The sequence below is a fragment of the Suricata suricatta genome, chromosome 10 (genome assembly GCF_006229205.1).
Source record: "Suricata suricatta isolate VVHF042 chromosome 10, meerkat_22Aug2017_6uvM2_HiC, whole genome shotgun sequence".
In the NCBI taxonomy this organism is placed as follows: domain Eukaryota; kingdom Metazoa; phylum Chordata; class Mammalia; order Carnivora; family Herpestidae; genus Suricata; species Suricata suricatta.
The window spans coordinates 21,565,081-21,581,217 of record NC_043709.1 but is presented as its reverse complement, the minus strand read 5'-3'; the positions used below and the strand labels follow the sequence as shown (position 1 = coordinate 21,581,217).

General features: G+C 43.5%; 1 protein-coding gene across 4 annotated transcripts in view; it reads right to left on the bottom strand.

Moving 5' to 3' along the window:
* The window catches only part of ANKS1B (ankyrin repeat and sterile alpha motif domain containing 1B), a 1,093,013-nt gene that overhangs the window by 13,474 nt on the left and 1,063,402 nt on the right, over window positions 1-16,137 (bottom strand). For all 4 annotated transcript variants that reach the window (XM_029953701.1, XM_029953700.1, XM_029953698.1 and 1 more), the window contains one exon: window positions 14,946-15,083. In XM_029953701.1, the coding sequence (XP_029809561.1) occupies window positions 14,946-15,083 (138 nt within the window). The remainder of the gene's footprint in view (window positions 1-14,945; window positions 15,084-16,137) is intronic.

Sequence of the window (16,137 nt, the reverse complement as noted above, 5' to 3'; positions counted from 1 at the left end):
GGAGAACTGTTTAGGACTATTCCCACTTAAAGATGGTAAGGGAGGTACAGGATGGCCTTCAGAGGCCCTGTGGAAGAAGCCTGTGGATTTCAGGACAGACCAGGTTTCAGATCAATGCCAGACTGTTGTGGTCTTGGACCCAAGCAAGGAGAATGCCTCTGAGCTTGAAAACTGTTTTTGACAGAGGCAGAGTCGTCTTCTTTGAGTGACATGTTATGAAAGGATGGCCCCACAAGACAGACTTGTGCTTGTTGGAGACTCTGAACCTCACACAGCCAACTGAGCATTTCCTGCAATGAACACTGATCCTGTGTTTGCCTCCAAGGATGAGTCAGACTAGTCATTTAGCAGTGCACCAACAAATGATAGTGGAGGAGGGCTGGCAGACAGCTCCAGCCATCAGTGTACAGAGGGCCGAACCCTTCGAGTGCCTACACTTGGCACTCACGTCATCCTCAGCCTTGCCTCCCTGTGCACAGATGGGGCCCTTCTGAAAGGCAGACTGGGGCTTCTGATTTCTGCAGCCTCCGTGTGAAGTCACAGGCTCTTGGTCCTGTCCAGCATGACTATGGAGATGGTTGATGTCCATCTGTCAGGGCCGTGAAGGACATATTCATGCTCTGGGTGGGCAAATGGACTAAGGGAAAGATGGCAGACTCAGCAGTTCTGTAATGTTCAGTTTTTAGGTCCTGGAACAGTGGAGCTTAATGAGTGTGAGTTCCTTTATCATTAACCTAAAAACAAATTCCTGAAAGTGAGATTTACTTAAAGCTCCAGTGTCTTCAATTCGAAGTTAAAGATGCTCATTTGAGCAAGTGGGATTTTTCACATGACTATTATGGGAAGCCTAAAGGTTTTGAAAGGTACTGGCTTAGAAGTCCTGTTTTTTCATTTTTAATTACTTCCTGGTGTTAGGAAACTGCTCAAATAAGACACAGAGACCAGACTGTGCCAAATGGCCTCTCCTGATTTGGCTTGCATTCTTCTTGATGTCTTGATTTTCGTTTTATTTTAGAATGCTTTATAGAGGTCTTCTGTGATTATTTATAGTAAAGAGTTGGACACTGTTACCTTTCATATCTTTTCTATCACCTCAGTGTTTGAGGTGTTGATTATGAAGCCAGGGAGAGTCCATGGGCATGAGACAGAGGAGCTGGTTCTGACGGGGCTTCTGAATGCTGTTACTGACATACCAGGGCCCCTGAGGGGCACAGACACTCACCAGATGGGACCTGCAGACACGTGTTTGAATGCAGGGTAAGGTTTATTTCTCCTGCCTCTCCTTAGTAACGTTCCCACTATTTAAATGGGAGGAGAGTTACTGTGGGAGTAGGAGTGTCTATTAGGATGAGATCAAGAGTTAATACTGCAGAATCAGAAAGACTTAGGTGGCAAACCCTTGTTTCCTCCTTTGAGCCAGGCTTGCTGACCCCAGCGAGGCTGCTTAAACTACCTGGCAGCCCGATTACTCTCTAATACTAATTCAGTGTATTAGTATCTTTCCAACTGCGGGGAGGCCAGAGCCTGAAACTGTGCCTGGCATACTACAGGCACTCAGTAAATGCTTACTTGCTAGCTGAATGAATATCCAAAGGACCAACTAGAGAAATAGCACTACTATAGTTATACTAAAGTTACACTATAGGGTAGTATTATTACTATTGGCAGCATAGATACTGTTAAATGAGAACTTTACAGGTGTTAGGAACTGACTGTGCCAAGCACTAGATTTATCTCATTTAAGTATTATCACAGTTATTACAAAATGTCATTATCCTTATTTTATAGATGAGGAAATTGAGGCTTAGGTTAAGTAACTTGCCTGATATCACAGAGCAAGGAAGTTGCAGAGTTGTGATACGAACCAATATTTGTGGCTCAAAGCCCATATTCTTAACCCTACCCACCTGTGGTGGCTTGTCTCCAGAATGGCTGCCATCAATTCCTCTCCTCTGTGTACATGCCAAGACCTTCTCCTAAGAGGGTGAGTCTGTTCCTCTGCCTCCTTGAATCTAATTAGCTTTACGGACTTTCCCAACTAGCACAATGTGGCAGAAGTCACACGCAGGGACTTCCGAGATTCAGTCGCAGGGAGCTTTGCAGTTTCTCCCCAGGCCTCTCGGAACACTTGCTCGAGGGAAACTAGCTACCACCCCAGGTCACCGTGCTGCGCGAACGTCCAAGCCGGTCAGAGGCAGCGCCGCCCGGCAAGGAACAGCAGTTGCAGTCCTCCCAGCCCAGCCTCCAGATACACAGCGAAGGAGTCATCACGGACATTCAATCCCTAGGAGATGCCACATAGACAGGACTCAAGACCCCAGGCCCTAACAGAGCTGTCCCGTCTGAGCCACCCCAGTTGGAGGCCCCGGATATTGCTGAGCAGAGAAGAGCAGAACTGGGGTATTCTGCCCAAGTCCCTAACTCACAGAATCATAAACGTAATGAAATGGCTGCTCGTCTACGTCACTAAGTTTTGGAATGGTTGTTAGGTAGCAGTAGATAACTGGAACACTACAGAAGGCTGGCCCGATCCTCATTCAGGTCGCAGGAAGACGCACTTGCAGCCTTGAGCTGGGGCGAACAGCATGTACTCCTGGGGAGCTACTCCTGGAGCCGCTAACCCTCAGCCCCGGCCATGGAGAAGCTAGATGCAAGCACTAAGGCGCCCCTTCACACCTGCGAGCCCAGACCACAGAGCACTGGGATGTCCTCTCAAGTTGGCACAACCACGTTCTCATCTCTAGCCACTAACTCGCTTGAGCATAAATTCAAACTCCTTTAGTTTCACATTCACTACCTTACATCTTTCAAACGCTGTAACTCAGCTGGTCTCTGGCTCTTTCTGTTCCTCCTAGCTTATTGGAAAATACCTGTCTTGGCTTTTGCAGCATGAATCTCTTTCTGGAATCACATTTATTATGGCAATTGGCAATAAGCCAATGATTACTGGGGAGAACATGCTCTGAGCCTCATTTTTTCTTAATATGTAATACTTACCTTGCTGGATTATTTTGAAAATCATTCATGATTACACTGAATCAATGACAATTCAGCCAACACTCATGATTTTCTGTGTCATGCACTGTATGACATGCTTCACATGGACTATCTCATTGAATCCTAACAACAACTCTGTGGGCATTATTAATAACTTTGGAGTTATTATTATTCCTAATTTACACATGAGAGAATTAAATTCAGAACAGTTAAGTAACTTGGTCATGAAGCTAGTACCAGCAAGAACTGGGATTTGAATCCAGGTGTTGAGAGGCTATGCTCTTGACCACTATACCTTAGAACTACACTTAAGATAAATGACTTCTGCAAACTGTTAAAAAAAACCCATAAAAACATTAAATACAGAAGCTCCTGGGTGGTCAATGCATCGTGGCTGGGATGAGGGTACCTAAAGGTACACAACTGCCTGGGTCTCATGCCAAAACCAGTGGAGAGGCAGCCTCCAGGCAAAGGCTGTCCTTTGTGACTTAACATGATCCACCATCACCAGGATTCTCAACCAGTGCAGGGCGCCTTTCATGATGAGGGAGGCCTGGCAACACTTTCTCTCCAGCAGAGGCTCTTTAGGATGAAGGCAGGGAATCCCAAGTCAATGGGGACAACCACCTCAAGGGAAACATCACAATCTCCAAAGCCCTTCCCTTTTCTCCTAGGGGCTTCGATCTGTGAATTAAGAATTACTACATTAGAGGAATTAGCAGAGCCACTGCATTTTAAGGACAGATCTTAATAGTAATCAAGGGACACAAACTGGAGATGTGTAGGCAAGCTTGCGTTTACTGTGAGCTCAAGGCAGCCAGGACTACACTTGACCATCACCTTGGATACTTACTGAGCTACTTCATGTGTCAGGGGCTGAGTTCCTGATGCCTAGCCCATGACTGGTCGGTAGCAAGTGTCCAGGAAGTGCTCACTCAATGATGTGGATGAGGGGGGAGACATGGAGAGACAAAGAGATGTCCCAATTGTCCTGCATCCTAGTCACTGAGGCTGTACCTAGCACACTGATCAGTTTGGAATTAGAAAAATTTTAGCAGAGATATGGACAATTTGTCCCCAAGGAAAAATCCTGGCCACTCAGGTAACTAATTTATATTTACTGACGCATCACTAGGATTTTTTGTCCTGCTTTATAATTTTGTGTTTTATTTGAAACATTAATACTTATCATTTCCATAATCCGATAATAATCATTATAACAAAGGAAGAAGTGAACACATCAGATAGCTTATAAAGGAAGAATCAGCTCAACTGAGAAATTTTTTTGAGAGGGGGGAGAGACAGAGAAGAAGGACTCAACCAAGGTGTGGCTCGAGCTCCCCTGATGTGGGACTTGAACTCATGAACTGTGAGATCATGACCTGAGCTGCAGTCAGATGTTTAAGGACTGAGCCACCCAGGGGCCCAAAACTTAGAAATGTGTAAGCACACTGGACAGTAAATATTCTCTTGCCACATGTACAGAACATCAGCGGGTGGAATGTAGAATGACCATCTCAGTCACCGCAGCCCCCGCCTGCATCCCCTCCCGCCTCTGAGGAGTTCATCCTTCGCTCCTTGTTGGGAAAGCTCCAAGCAAGTTCAGGAAGAGCCTGGTTCCTGACCCTGCTTGCCCTGGGAATCCACCGTGTCCTCCTGTGTGCATCCAGTCTGGGGTTCTGTCTGGGGTGCCCTGTTTCAGGGGTGCCGTCTGATTCTGTCCTAGCAATAAGCTTTATCTTCCTCCCTAAGAGCCAGGCCACCACCAGGCCTGTGGTGGCGGCCTGGGATGGGATCAGAAAGAAAACCTTCTTTCATTTTTAGAAGGAAAAAAAAACAAACCCAAGCATTTTTACATAAAGTGGGGGTTTGAACATTTTTAGGCTGAAGGGTTTAGTGGCATATTTGCAAGAATATTATAATTTTTAACAGTTTTATAAATAGAGGACTGATTAAGTATACTACATAGATCCACTCAGTGGAACACTAGGCAGCCAATTAAAATGAAAATTGAGTCATTAAAAAAACTGGTTAAAAGATTCTAAGTAAAAATATATGGATATATACAAACATAGATGGTATCTATGAGCATAGAAAACAGGCATATATATTAAGATGTTACTAATGGTTATCCTTGAGGGCTGAGACTGGACGATTTTTCTCTTTATGTTTTAAACTGTATTCAACTGACGATGCATAATTTTATAGTCATAAAAGTAATGTTTTCCATTTTATTAAAAGGAAATATTCTAGCTCAAAAAAATCTAACTTATTCTTTACCTATCACCTTGGGGTTCTGAGTGCCTTTTCATTCTTTGGCAGGGAGAGGCCTGGAAAGTGTTCCAAGCAAAACCCAGGCCCTGCTGCAGGTGTCACGGTGGCTTGCCTCCATGTACCAGTAGGGCTGGCCATCCATTTGGCCAGGCATCTAATTTAGGCTCTCCAGTTTTCACACTGGATGTCAATTCTAACATCTGCTCAGCTGAATTTTAGACTACCTGGCTCTTTCTTTAACCTGGAACCCCAATACTTCTCTAAGTACAAAGAGTTGAACCTTCTACTGTCCAATTTCTATCAAGATCAGCTGAAAACTGTTGTATGTGGACATTAACTTCTGGACACACACTCAGTCCATTCTTGCAGCTGTGCTAGGTTTTATCACTGTACCAAGTGAGACCACCTGTGAACCTGAACCGCATTCTGTTTCATCTTACAGGACTGATAAAGCAGACGTAGCAGCAACTAGCCCCTGACATTGCTTACTACGTCCCGGGGACCTGCTAAGTGCCTGTTGTAGATTACCTAACTCTCAGAGCTATTTTAGAGAGGGAGAATTTATCACCCCCAACTCTATGTGTGAGAAGTTCAGGATTAGTGAGATTGATTAACCTGGCCAAGTTCACACTGCCAGTAAGGGGCAGAGCCCAGATTCAAACCCAGATCTGACCTCAGATGAGCCAGTATTTTGTGCCACTCAGGTTCTTTCCTTGTTGCTTTTCATGAGTCTCCTGGTGTTCTGCTTTCACTGAGGGAACCCTGTGTTTTGGGGATTCGCTGGATGAATGTTACTAAATACTATCACTCAATATTCTGTCATGGAGAGGCTCAGGACAGAAAGTTCTTTCAGACTTCAGCTTCACTGAATTTTTGTTTTTTGAGAGGATGTGTTATACTCCACAATACATGAGACATGTATTTCCCTATTTGCCTTGACCTCCAGGAAGCTCAGAGCCAAATTTATGGCTTGACTCTAATAACTACCTACAATTCTGTGGTCTGCATAGTGATGTTAAATCTTCCCCCTTGGTGTTGATCCTCCTTTTAGTCTGTATTTTCCCTAATTCAGATCTGTGTGTACCTATATTTTTAGATCTGTCATGCCCATCTTCCTTGATGGAAGAAGACATGGTATAAATGGTGTCCACTTGTTTATGCAAACATTCGAGAGCTCACTTTGTTTAATCCATCACTGCCAAAATGGCTGACAAGCTCCATCAAAACTGGCCTTCTCATCCCCTGATGAAAGTGACGCCTCAATAAGTGAGTGAGCTGAGGAGGGTGGGACACCACAGGGACCGATGGCCCTGTTGGCCCAGGCTGGTAAGCTACTGTTCACAAGTAGATCATCCTGAACTATCTTCTGGCCCTTTCCACTAGCATTAAAAAAACAAAAAACAAAACAAAACCACCACATTTCAGTAACTAGAATTCAAGGAATAAACAAATGAGTTCCACAGCCTCAGAAAACTACCGGCCCACGCCTGGTTATTTATTGGCCCCTAGGGGTCAGCAGAGGTACTTCCTGCGGTCAGCAAGGGTTACCCACATCTGAAGAGGATGCCAACACAGACATCTAAAGAAAGGGCTATCTCTGTGCATAGAAACCCTAGACAGGGCGGAGGAGCCACAGGCATTACGAGGAGCCTCAGAGGCTTGGTGAACAAAGACCATGCCTACATAGCCTGCATGGGCTAAAGCTACCATGGGCTACCTACCTATGGCACCCATCACTGCCGCTGAGGGGACCACACTGAGAATGGGGTCTGGTCCAGGTGACCTTTAGGTTCCTTTCCACCCTGGGAGATGTAGGATTCCAATCAGAAGCTGGTGCCTCTTACTATGGATTCAGTTTAGAGATGTACATACAGTTGACCATGTTAAATGGTAGCGTATTACACAAAGGCCGGACTGCAGGCCTCGACAGTCCACCAGCCAGTGCTTAGAGAGGCACTAACCAAGGGGCTGGCCATCCTCTCAGAGGATGTCCTCATTGCAACAGTCACCCCCAAAACTTTTCCAAATGGTCTAGTATTTGTCTATTATAAAATGGCTCTTGCTTTTAGCAGAACACTCTTTCCCCATCTCTTACCTTTGGCTGGTGAGTCATTGCTCATCCTTGAAGACTCACCAGGGGCATTATCTCTTTCAGGAGCCTTCTCTTAATCCCCTTTCCTGACCCTCTGGCTAAGCAAGGTGCCCCTCCTCAGGTAGCCCTGCAGCATCTTTACACAGCTCTGTTTACTTCATGGTATTTACTACTATTTTCTCTCATTTGACTTTGTGTCTGTAGGGCTTAGGGTACATTAGCTGCCTGGTAGCTCCCTAAGATCAGAGGACATGCACCTTAGGGGTTAGATAAGGGTGAATGTGGATGGCCAGAGCCAATTCTTGCCTTCTCTCTTCTCTCTTGCAGGTAGAACTGGATGAACAAATGCCAAACAAATGCAGACAATGCCACTGGGGCCCTGAAGTTGGAGGAGAGTGGTTTTCAATCTGGGTCCTCACTAGGGTCTCCAGAAGGAAGCCGCATTTCTCTTTTGGCTGTATTTTGCTTGTACTTCTTGTTTTTTAAGACCTAGGGTAAGCTTCATCTACAAGTTGCTTCACCCACGTCTTGAAGCAAAAATAACTCTGAGAATATTCTGGGCATATTCACAGAATTCATTGACATCTCCTTAACTCTACCTATAGTTAGTTCTCTCAAGTACAAGCCAGAAATTAATCTCAATAGATTATATCTGTAAAAATAAATACTGCCCAATCACAGGTCTTTAGTATTTAGAAGTAAACATTAGGCATCCTGCTACAGTCTCTGCCTGGTCCAGGGCAGACATGTGGACTGACCAATATACAGATAATCTCTTTAGGGCTAAGTTCAGCTCACTAAAAGAATCATGAAGTTAATATTTTCCCCAAATTACAACATAGGTACATGTAGACAATTTTGAAAATATATAAAGAAGAAAATAGAAAATCACCTGTAAAATCCTGCTGCTGGAATATAGCCAATACTGCATTTTGGTTTCTTTTTACATTCATATATCTGCAAATACTTTGATATGCTATATGGATACTTACATATGTGAATTTAAAAAAATCATACTTGATATCTGGTTTCATAAGTTGCTTTCTCATGCAACATTCTTGCCTGCTACCAAATTTTCTTCAAAAAGCAGATTTTTTAAAGGTGGCGGCATTATTCCACCATAACCTGTTAAGGTTTAACTTCATGCCTCACCCTGAGTACATGAGTGGGCACTGGCTTAGCAGAGGCGTAATTAGCCAGGAGGTTGGGCCCTCCTCCCTTAAGCCATGACTTGCTTTCTTGTAACATTCCAGGTTCTCCATGGAGACCATGCACCTGTGCCCTGTGGTCACTTGTCCACATGGACCACAGCCTAAGTTGGCTGGACAGTAGGCCTCTGCAGGGACTTGGAGAAAGGGTGTGCAGAAGAGAGATTTGCCCAATTTCAACCTCTCCCCACTTTTCAAAAGTAAAAGCTCCTAGTGGAAGCAACAGTGAACCTTCACTGACCCATGATGCCTTTGAAAAGGGGGCACTTCCCAGGTCTAAAACCCTTTTATTTTAACCCTTCTCCTTGAGAATCTTTCTCAAATGGACAAGTCCATTTTCCTTGGCTTAATAAAAACAGTAAATATAAATGGCTTCTTCTTGCTTACTGCAGGTGCATGTGGAATACTCTGAGCTCTCCATTCCCAAGTGAATTAATGGGTTGTCACGCCTCCAAGCCTATCACATGTTCACACAAACTAAGCATTCGGCTTCCAGCCCGGGCACGCCTCCTCTGAGAGCCCCAGCCCTGCTTGGTGCCGGCACAACTCCAGGACAGCACGGGTATGGTTTTATGGCAATTATTTCTTATGTCCCTACTTCTCCTACTAAACTATGAGCTTCTAGAAAGCAGGGACCTGTACCTGACTCATAGTAGGCACTCAATAAATATATTTAAATGGATTTTGACTTTGTTCCTCAAATGTGGAATGCTGCTGCAGCAAACATATGCTGTAAATGAAAAACTGTTTTTTTCCTATGGTTATGACAATAAGAAAAAATACAACTGCTACTATCCCTCTCCTGTCCTCAGCAGCTGAGATGGCTGAGGATCCCATGCTGGAAATGGACACATATCATCTCATTTAATTCTTACAATAGCCAGAAGTGGTGGGTACTATTGTTACCTCTGTTTTACAGATGAAGAAACAGGATTAGTTCTTGGCCAGACTATAAATCTCAGAAGTGCTGACCTGATTCTAAAGGCTACACTTCTAAACATGACATGAGTTTTAGTTCTTTGGGAAAAGGCTCTACGGACAGAGGTATGAAAGCTGCTAGCTGATCTGTGGGGAAAAAATGCAGAATGCCTTTCCTAGATCTAACTTTACAAAAAATGGGGTTGATTTTAGGCACTAATAACATCCATCCCTTCCTCCCCCACAGAAAATAGGGATGAGGAGGAAAAAAGTGATTATCATTCTTTGAATATCCACCCACCTTTGACTTTGTGACTTGGTTAATTCTCAATGATTTATGCCAATGGAGAAAAGATACAGATAAATGCACGCTGCCAGTGTTAATTTTTTCCCTTTTGGTGAGGCGACAGCTGGTGGTGTGTAGGGACCCCTAGGCTGGGAACAATGCCTTTTTATACTGAAATAGAGCCACTCACTGCTCTCGAGAGCAGAGCCCCTCCTGACACTGACCTGCCGAGGAGTCTCCCCGGCTTCCCGGCCAGGTGATGGCTGACTTTCACTGTAAGGCAGGAGAAGTGTTGGAGTTCCATCTAAAGGGCTCTGTGCACTTTAACATTGCTTTCTGTTGCCGTGTACTTTCATATTTCATAGTCTCATAATCAGAGCTTGAGGGCCATTTTCAGGTGGAGAAAACAAAACACACATTGAAAGCTATGAGCTGGTTCCACATACAATATTAATTTAGTTGTCCGAGGTCAACTAATATCATCACCACCACCACCAGTTTTTTGCACCAAGTTCCCACTTTGTCGGATAACCTCTGCAACAGAAGTCCTAAATACTTCTCTCCAGGAACTCTGAACTACCTGTTATGCTCACGGTTTACAAACAGGCAGTACAGGTGAAGGGGGTCAAAAGGTACAAACTTTTGGTTACAAGTTCTGGGGAAAGTCAAGTCTAGCACAGTGACTACAGTTAACTACACTATGCTGTATATTTGAAAGCTGCTAAGACAGTACATCTTAAAGTGCTCATCACAGGGGGATGAGGTGGATGAATGTTAGCTAAAGCTACTGTGATTTTACAATACACATAAATCCTTATGTTGTACACGTAAATCAAATACAAGGTTCTATGCCAACCGTATCTCAATAAAACTGGAAAAAAAGTGGGCTCAGGACTTTTAATTTCATTAAAAGATAGGAAAACCAAGAAAGAAACTTATAGCAGAGCCAAAGTCAGAAGCTGGCACAGGTTTGACTGGTTAGGACAATGGGCTTGACTGGACCGTCCTTTTCTGTCTGTGCTTTGGTTGCTGGGACACACTGGTGGCACAGTACTATCAGATGCTATCACACAGTCCGCCAAACATGTCTGCCTGCATCTTGTCATATCTGCTTCTCTAGTTCCTCTCCTGGCCCACATTCAGCCAAGAAAGCACAGGAAAGAGGGAGCTTTGTCTCCCACATTCGCCACCCACCAGCGTCATGACTCCAACCTTGCCGGCACATTCCTGAGCCAGTCTGTACCAGACCACGTGCTGCATGCTCAAGACTACAGAATTTGGGAGTTGCATATAAGAGAAACATGAGCGTGGTTAAAAATATCAAAGACCACATATATATTCTTTATAGAGAAATGAGAATTAGCAAGGGTCTAACAACAGTCATGGCTTTTAATGCTATTTAAAAAAGCCTTTCAGGGGCACCTGGGTGGTTCAGTCGGTTAAGCATCTGGCTTCAGCTCAGGTCATGATCTCGCGGTTCGTGGGTTCAAGCCCTGCGTCAGGCTCTGTGCTGACAGCTAGCTCGGAGCCTGGAGCCTGCTTCAGATTCTGTATCTCTCTCTCTCTCTCTGACCCTCCCCTGCTCGCACTGTCTCTGTCTCTCCAAAATAAATAAAAAAAAAAGCCTTTCATATTTAAAAACTATTGAATGAGGTCCTTTCTAGATTTTTACAATAAATCTGATAGTCCTACAGAGAATGCATGGAAGTGTTTCCGATCTACCTATCTCATTACTTAGAAATCTAGAGTGAGTGAACAGTATACAGAGGATGCCAGTTTCCAAGTGACCTTGGTTGTATCTTTCTCTTACCTATAGCGTCTTTCTAAGGACGATCACTGCAGCTTCGGGATCTGGCGGCCACGGGACACTCACTCCTCCCTTGCCATCCTTGCTGGGCAGTACCCCCTTCAGCCACTTGAGGTAAGGATCCATGGTTTTAACCCCTGCAGCCGGTCTCACGATACATCCTCCTTTTCTATCCAGCCCCGCTGCTGCCTCCTCCCCTAAGTTCTCACTGCCTGGATGTTTGGGAAGCCTTCTGTCCCATGGTGGATGAGACGTGTTCTGGGCCTTGCAAGTTGGAGATGGGAAAAGAAATCCACGCCATGACAGTGAGTCTAGAACGCAAGGAGGTTGGGTGCTTGCTAATAGGTACATACTGTCTTTTTTCATGGGAACCTGCCTAATTCTGCTTTTGCTCTAGTCTTTTTATTTGCATCAATCTACCTGTCATCTAAAACTGAAACAATCCCAAGCTGAGTAACAGCATAGATTCTAAGTAATGGAAATAGGCTTAGAGATCCTAAAGTATAACATTTCCTAAAGTGTGATCTGTAGAACACCACCCCTGCAAGGTGCTCTCCAAAAACGGCTCCACGGCCAGGGGAATTGGGAGATGTGGCACATTCCACACCCTCCTGGCATCTGAGCTCATGAAAGGCTTGGCAACGTCCCTTGGTAAGCAAACTATGTTAAACGCACATGGTGGATTTGTAGGGGCACTTGGGCCTCCCTTCCCAGACCACAGGATTTCTATGGGAAAATGCTCTCAATTTCAAATCTGACTCTCCATAAATTGGAAGTGTTTTAAGACATCACTGAAATTTCTTGATGATGGCAGATACTCATAAAAACATTTCTTTGACCTGTAAAAGCTTTGCGAGGTCAAAGAAGCAATAACTTTGCAATAAAAATGTGTATGTATTCATATATATCAGCTAAAAGATAAAAAGTATACTTATAGCATTTTTTTTCAATTTGAGCAGCCCAGGGGAATGACTCCTATTAAAAAAATGTTAAGGCTTCAAGACTAGACTGAATATTGAACTGCCCTATATAAAGATACAAAATCCATGCTCAAAGAGGCTCTTTTTTATTTTTTTATTTTTTTTAGTGCAAGCAAAGCTTGTTGTGTCTCAAAATTGCTCAAAGGCCCTGGCCAAGGCTGGTGGCCTTTGTTACTATTTTTGAAGTTAGACAAACTGGGTTCACCTACAGGGGATTAAAATGGTGGGTTTGTGGTAGATGATGAAAATCCTCTGGAGCTGATACCAGCCAGCATCCTAAGCCTGTGAAAATCTAGAGTAAATCAAACCTCTGGGTGAAAAGCTAAAAGATGAAGCAATTCTCTGCATGCTTTCCAAATGCATCAGGGCCATCATGTTGATCCTGAAACTAAACAGTTGACTATTTTCCCCCTACATTTCACCTCAGAATTCTGGCATCACACACATGCATTGCTAAAAACTCAAGGGGGCAGATGGCCCATAGGTATCATTTTTAGTTTGAATACAGGACAATGTTTGGGATATGATCATAAAGGCCGATTATATGTTACTTTAAAAACTGACCTAGAAATAAATGCTGCAGTACTCAACGAGAGGCTGGAGCTGATCCTGAAGGTATGACAATATTAATGTTGACATTTAGTGAAAACATTGTGTGAAGGCAATATACCATTATAAGGCCTGCAGAGTCAATATTTTCTTTATCTTGTTTCTATTTTATTTATTTATTGCTTCTATTTTTTTCAGTTCTTTTACAAGAGCAGTGGGAAAACTAGATCATAAATACATTTCTGGCAAATCTATTTTATGTCTTTTAGAAGAAAGAAGGCCAGGCTGTCAGTTGTGATGTGAACAGGCAAGGAGAGGGAAGAGATGGGGAGGGAGCTTGAACACCTGTTATTTAGGAGGCGCTCTCCTTATGTTCCTTCATTTCCCTCCTCATGAAAATGCGGGAGGTGCACATCCCTGTACCTGGTTTACAGACAAAGGAAACTGAGGCTCAGAAAAGTCCTGTGACTTGTCTAACCCCACGGTGCAGGAAGGAGAGCTGGGGTGTGAACTCTGACCTGCCTCTTCTTTCTATGACACTAATCCAGCTCTCGTAGTGCAAGGTGTTTCTTGCAAACCAAAATGTGTGTGGATAGAATGGAATTTTGCTCTTTACAGAAACAACTGCAGTTCACAAGAATGCCAATTATGTTTAAGGTACCAGAAACCTAATGCTGAAATGACTTTAATCAATGCCATTGGTCTCATGTAAACACACAGAACCAGAGATATTCAAAAGCAGCCCTCGAGGGCTTTGCTTTCTAGTCCTTACTATTATCACATCCCACTTCTATATTATTTTCCACATACCTTCCAAAATAGAGGCAAGTTTTCAATATCACATGAACATTCTTTCCGGTTTTCAATCTTCAAAAACTGAGAGGTGTACCACTCGTTCTGAGCAAATGCTCTGAACACGAGCCTGATGTACCTTAGAATGGTGTGTATTTTGGATTATGGTGGTCGTTGGTCCCTGGGTGTTAGCCAGAGATGAAAAAGATTGTTCCAAGAAGTTTCACCCATGACACAGAACTCTGGGCTGACCTCTGCAGTTCCTCTGTACTTCTTTATATATGTGCATTTCAAACACACTGAACAGGGCAGAACTGTCAAGTTAAAGTGACGTTTTAGAATATTTCTGATTACAAATTATTTCATGATTGCAGCCATATCTCTTCTAGCTACTTCAAATGCAGAATGCCCAATGTACTGTATTAGAGATATCCTCAAGAACTGGTACCATACCAACGGTATCTACCTATCTTAATGGAACACTTGTTTTCTAGGATTGCTTTTTCAAATTTGTAATATAAGGTCTAATGTTTAGTCTAATGACAAATAGGACTGTAAGTGGTGTGATATCATAAGAATGTCATTACCAGACTAATTCTGAATAAGCAAATGAACCAAACCTTGGTGTTCCTAATTATTATTTGTAGGGGTACAAACTGACTACTTTTCAATACTACTTTTTCTTCCCAACAAACCTGGACTATTATGCCCTACTATTTAGAAATGGCCACCAGAGAAACCAACAGACATTACTCTGTTTCAGAACCAGAGAACCAAAGAAAGAAAGGGATTTGTCAAATCTGAAAAATAAAGTTAGTAGTTGAGAATAGCAGTTCAGATACCAAGGAGAAGTAGAATTCTAAATGGGTGAGTGAAAATATAGAAAAAGCTCAGGAAAACTTAGTCTGCAAAATACCTTACATGAGGCATACCTGAGCCTTTGCTAAACATGCCAAGTATCTTAACTGTAAGTTGAACTTTCAATAAAATGCAGGTATACTTGAGGAAATATTTAATCTGTCCAAAGATGGTAGTTACTCACCACATCAAAGGCAGTAAACACGTGACAGTAGTGGTGATTGGACTTCAAATCTTTCGTGATATAAGCAAATGTTGAGAGGTCTTCTGGGTCCTGGGCAGCACAGGAGATATTACGAATTTCATGCTCGGCAATTATGTTCTGAAAGAAATGACATAAGTGACCATTATTTTCCTTTGCAAACTAGTACATTTTAGAACCAAGGCAAATGACTTGGAAATCAGTTGCCTCCCCCTTTCTAGAATGTTCTAGACCAGCAACATTCAGAGTGATCCAACACGCTATCTGAGGGTAAATGAATACCAGGTCTGGAAGGAATGTTTTCATTTAATTAAAAACAACCCAATAGAGTCATCTCCTGGGGCAGTGGTTCTCACCAGGTGCTGGAGCAGCAGCAGTCTGGGTGGCAGACACTTTAAAGAAATAGTAGTTATGAAGCACTTCCGTGTTTTGATTCCTCATATACACCTGTAGACAGGCAGTGCTGCCTTCTGCTGACTCTGGGGAGGCTCACCTGCCACCTGCATGCTGGAAGAAACGCTTCCCATCTTGCCACTCACTGTCTTGTGCCCTGCCCCTACTGCCCGGGAGCAAAGCCTGGTGTAGAAGGAAGCGGGCAGGTGGAAGGGTCAAGGTCTTTCAAAAAAAATTTGGGGGGGGGGGGAGGCGTATCTGGGTAGCTTAGTTGGTTAGCATCTGATTCTTGATTTCGGTTCAGGTCATGATCTTAAGGTTGTGAGACTGAGCCCTTGCTTGGGACTCTCTCTCTCTCTGTGCCCCTCCTCCCCACTCATGCTCTCACTCTCCCTCAAAATAAACATTAATTTTTTTAAAATGCGAGTTAAGTTGACACTGTTACATTAGTTTCAGATGCACAATGTAGTGATTCAACTTCTCTGTACATTATGCTATGCTCACAAGTACAGCTACCATCTGTCCCCATACAAGGTAACACTGATAAACAATTCTGAATTGCTTACTCAGAATTGGTCTTGTACTGACATACTTATGGTATTACACTTACAGTCCTATTTGTTATGAAGGCTAAACATTAGCCCTTATGTAATAATTGACTATACTCCTCATACTGTGCCTCTTATCCCCATGACTTACTCATTCCGTAACTGGAAGCCTGAACTTCCCATCCCCCTTTACCCATGTTGCCCATTCCCCCCCTTCCCTCTGATAACTCTGT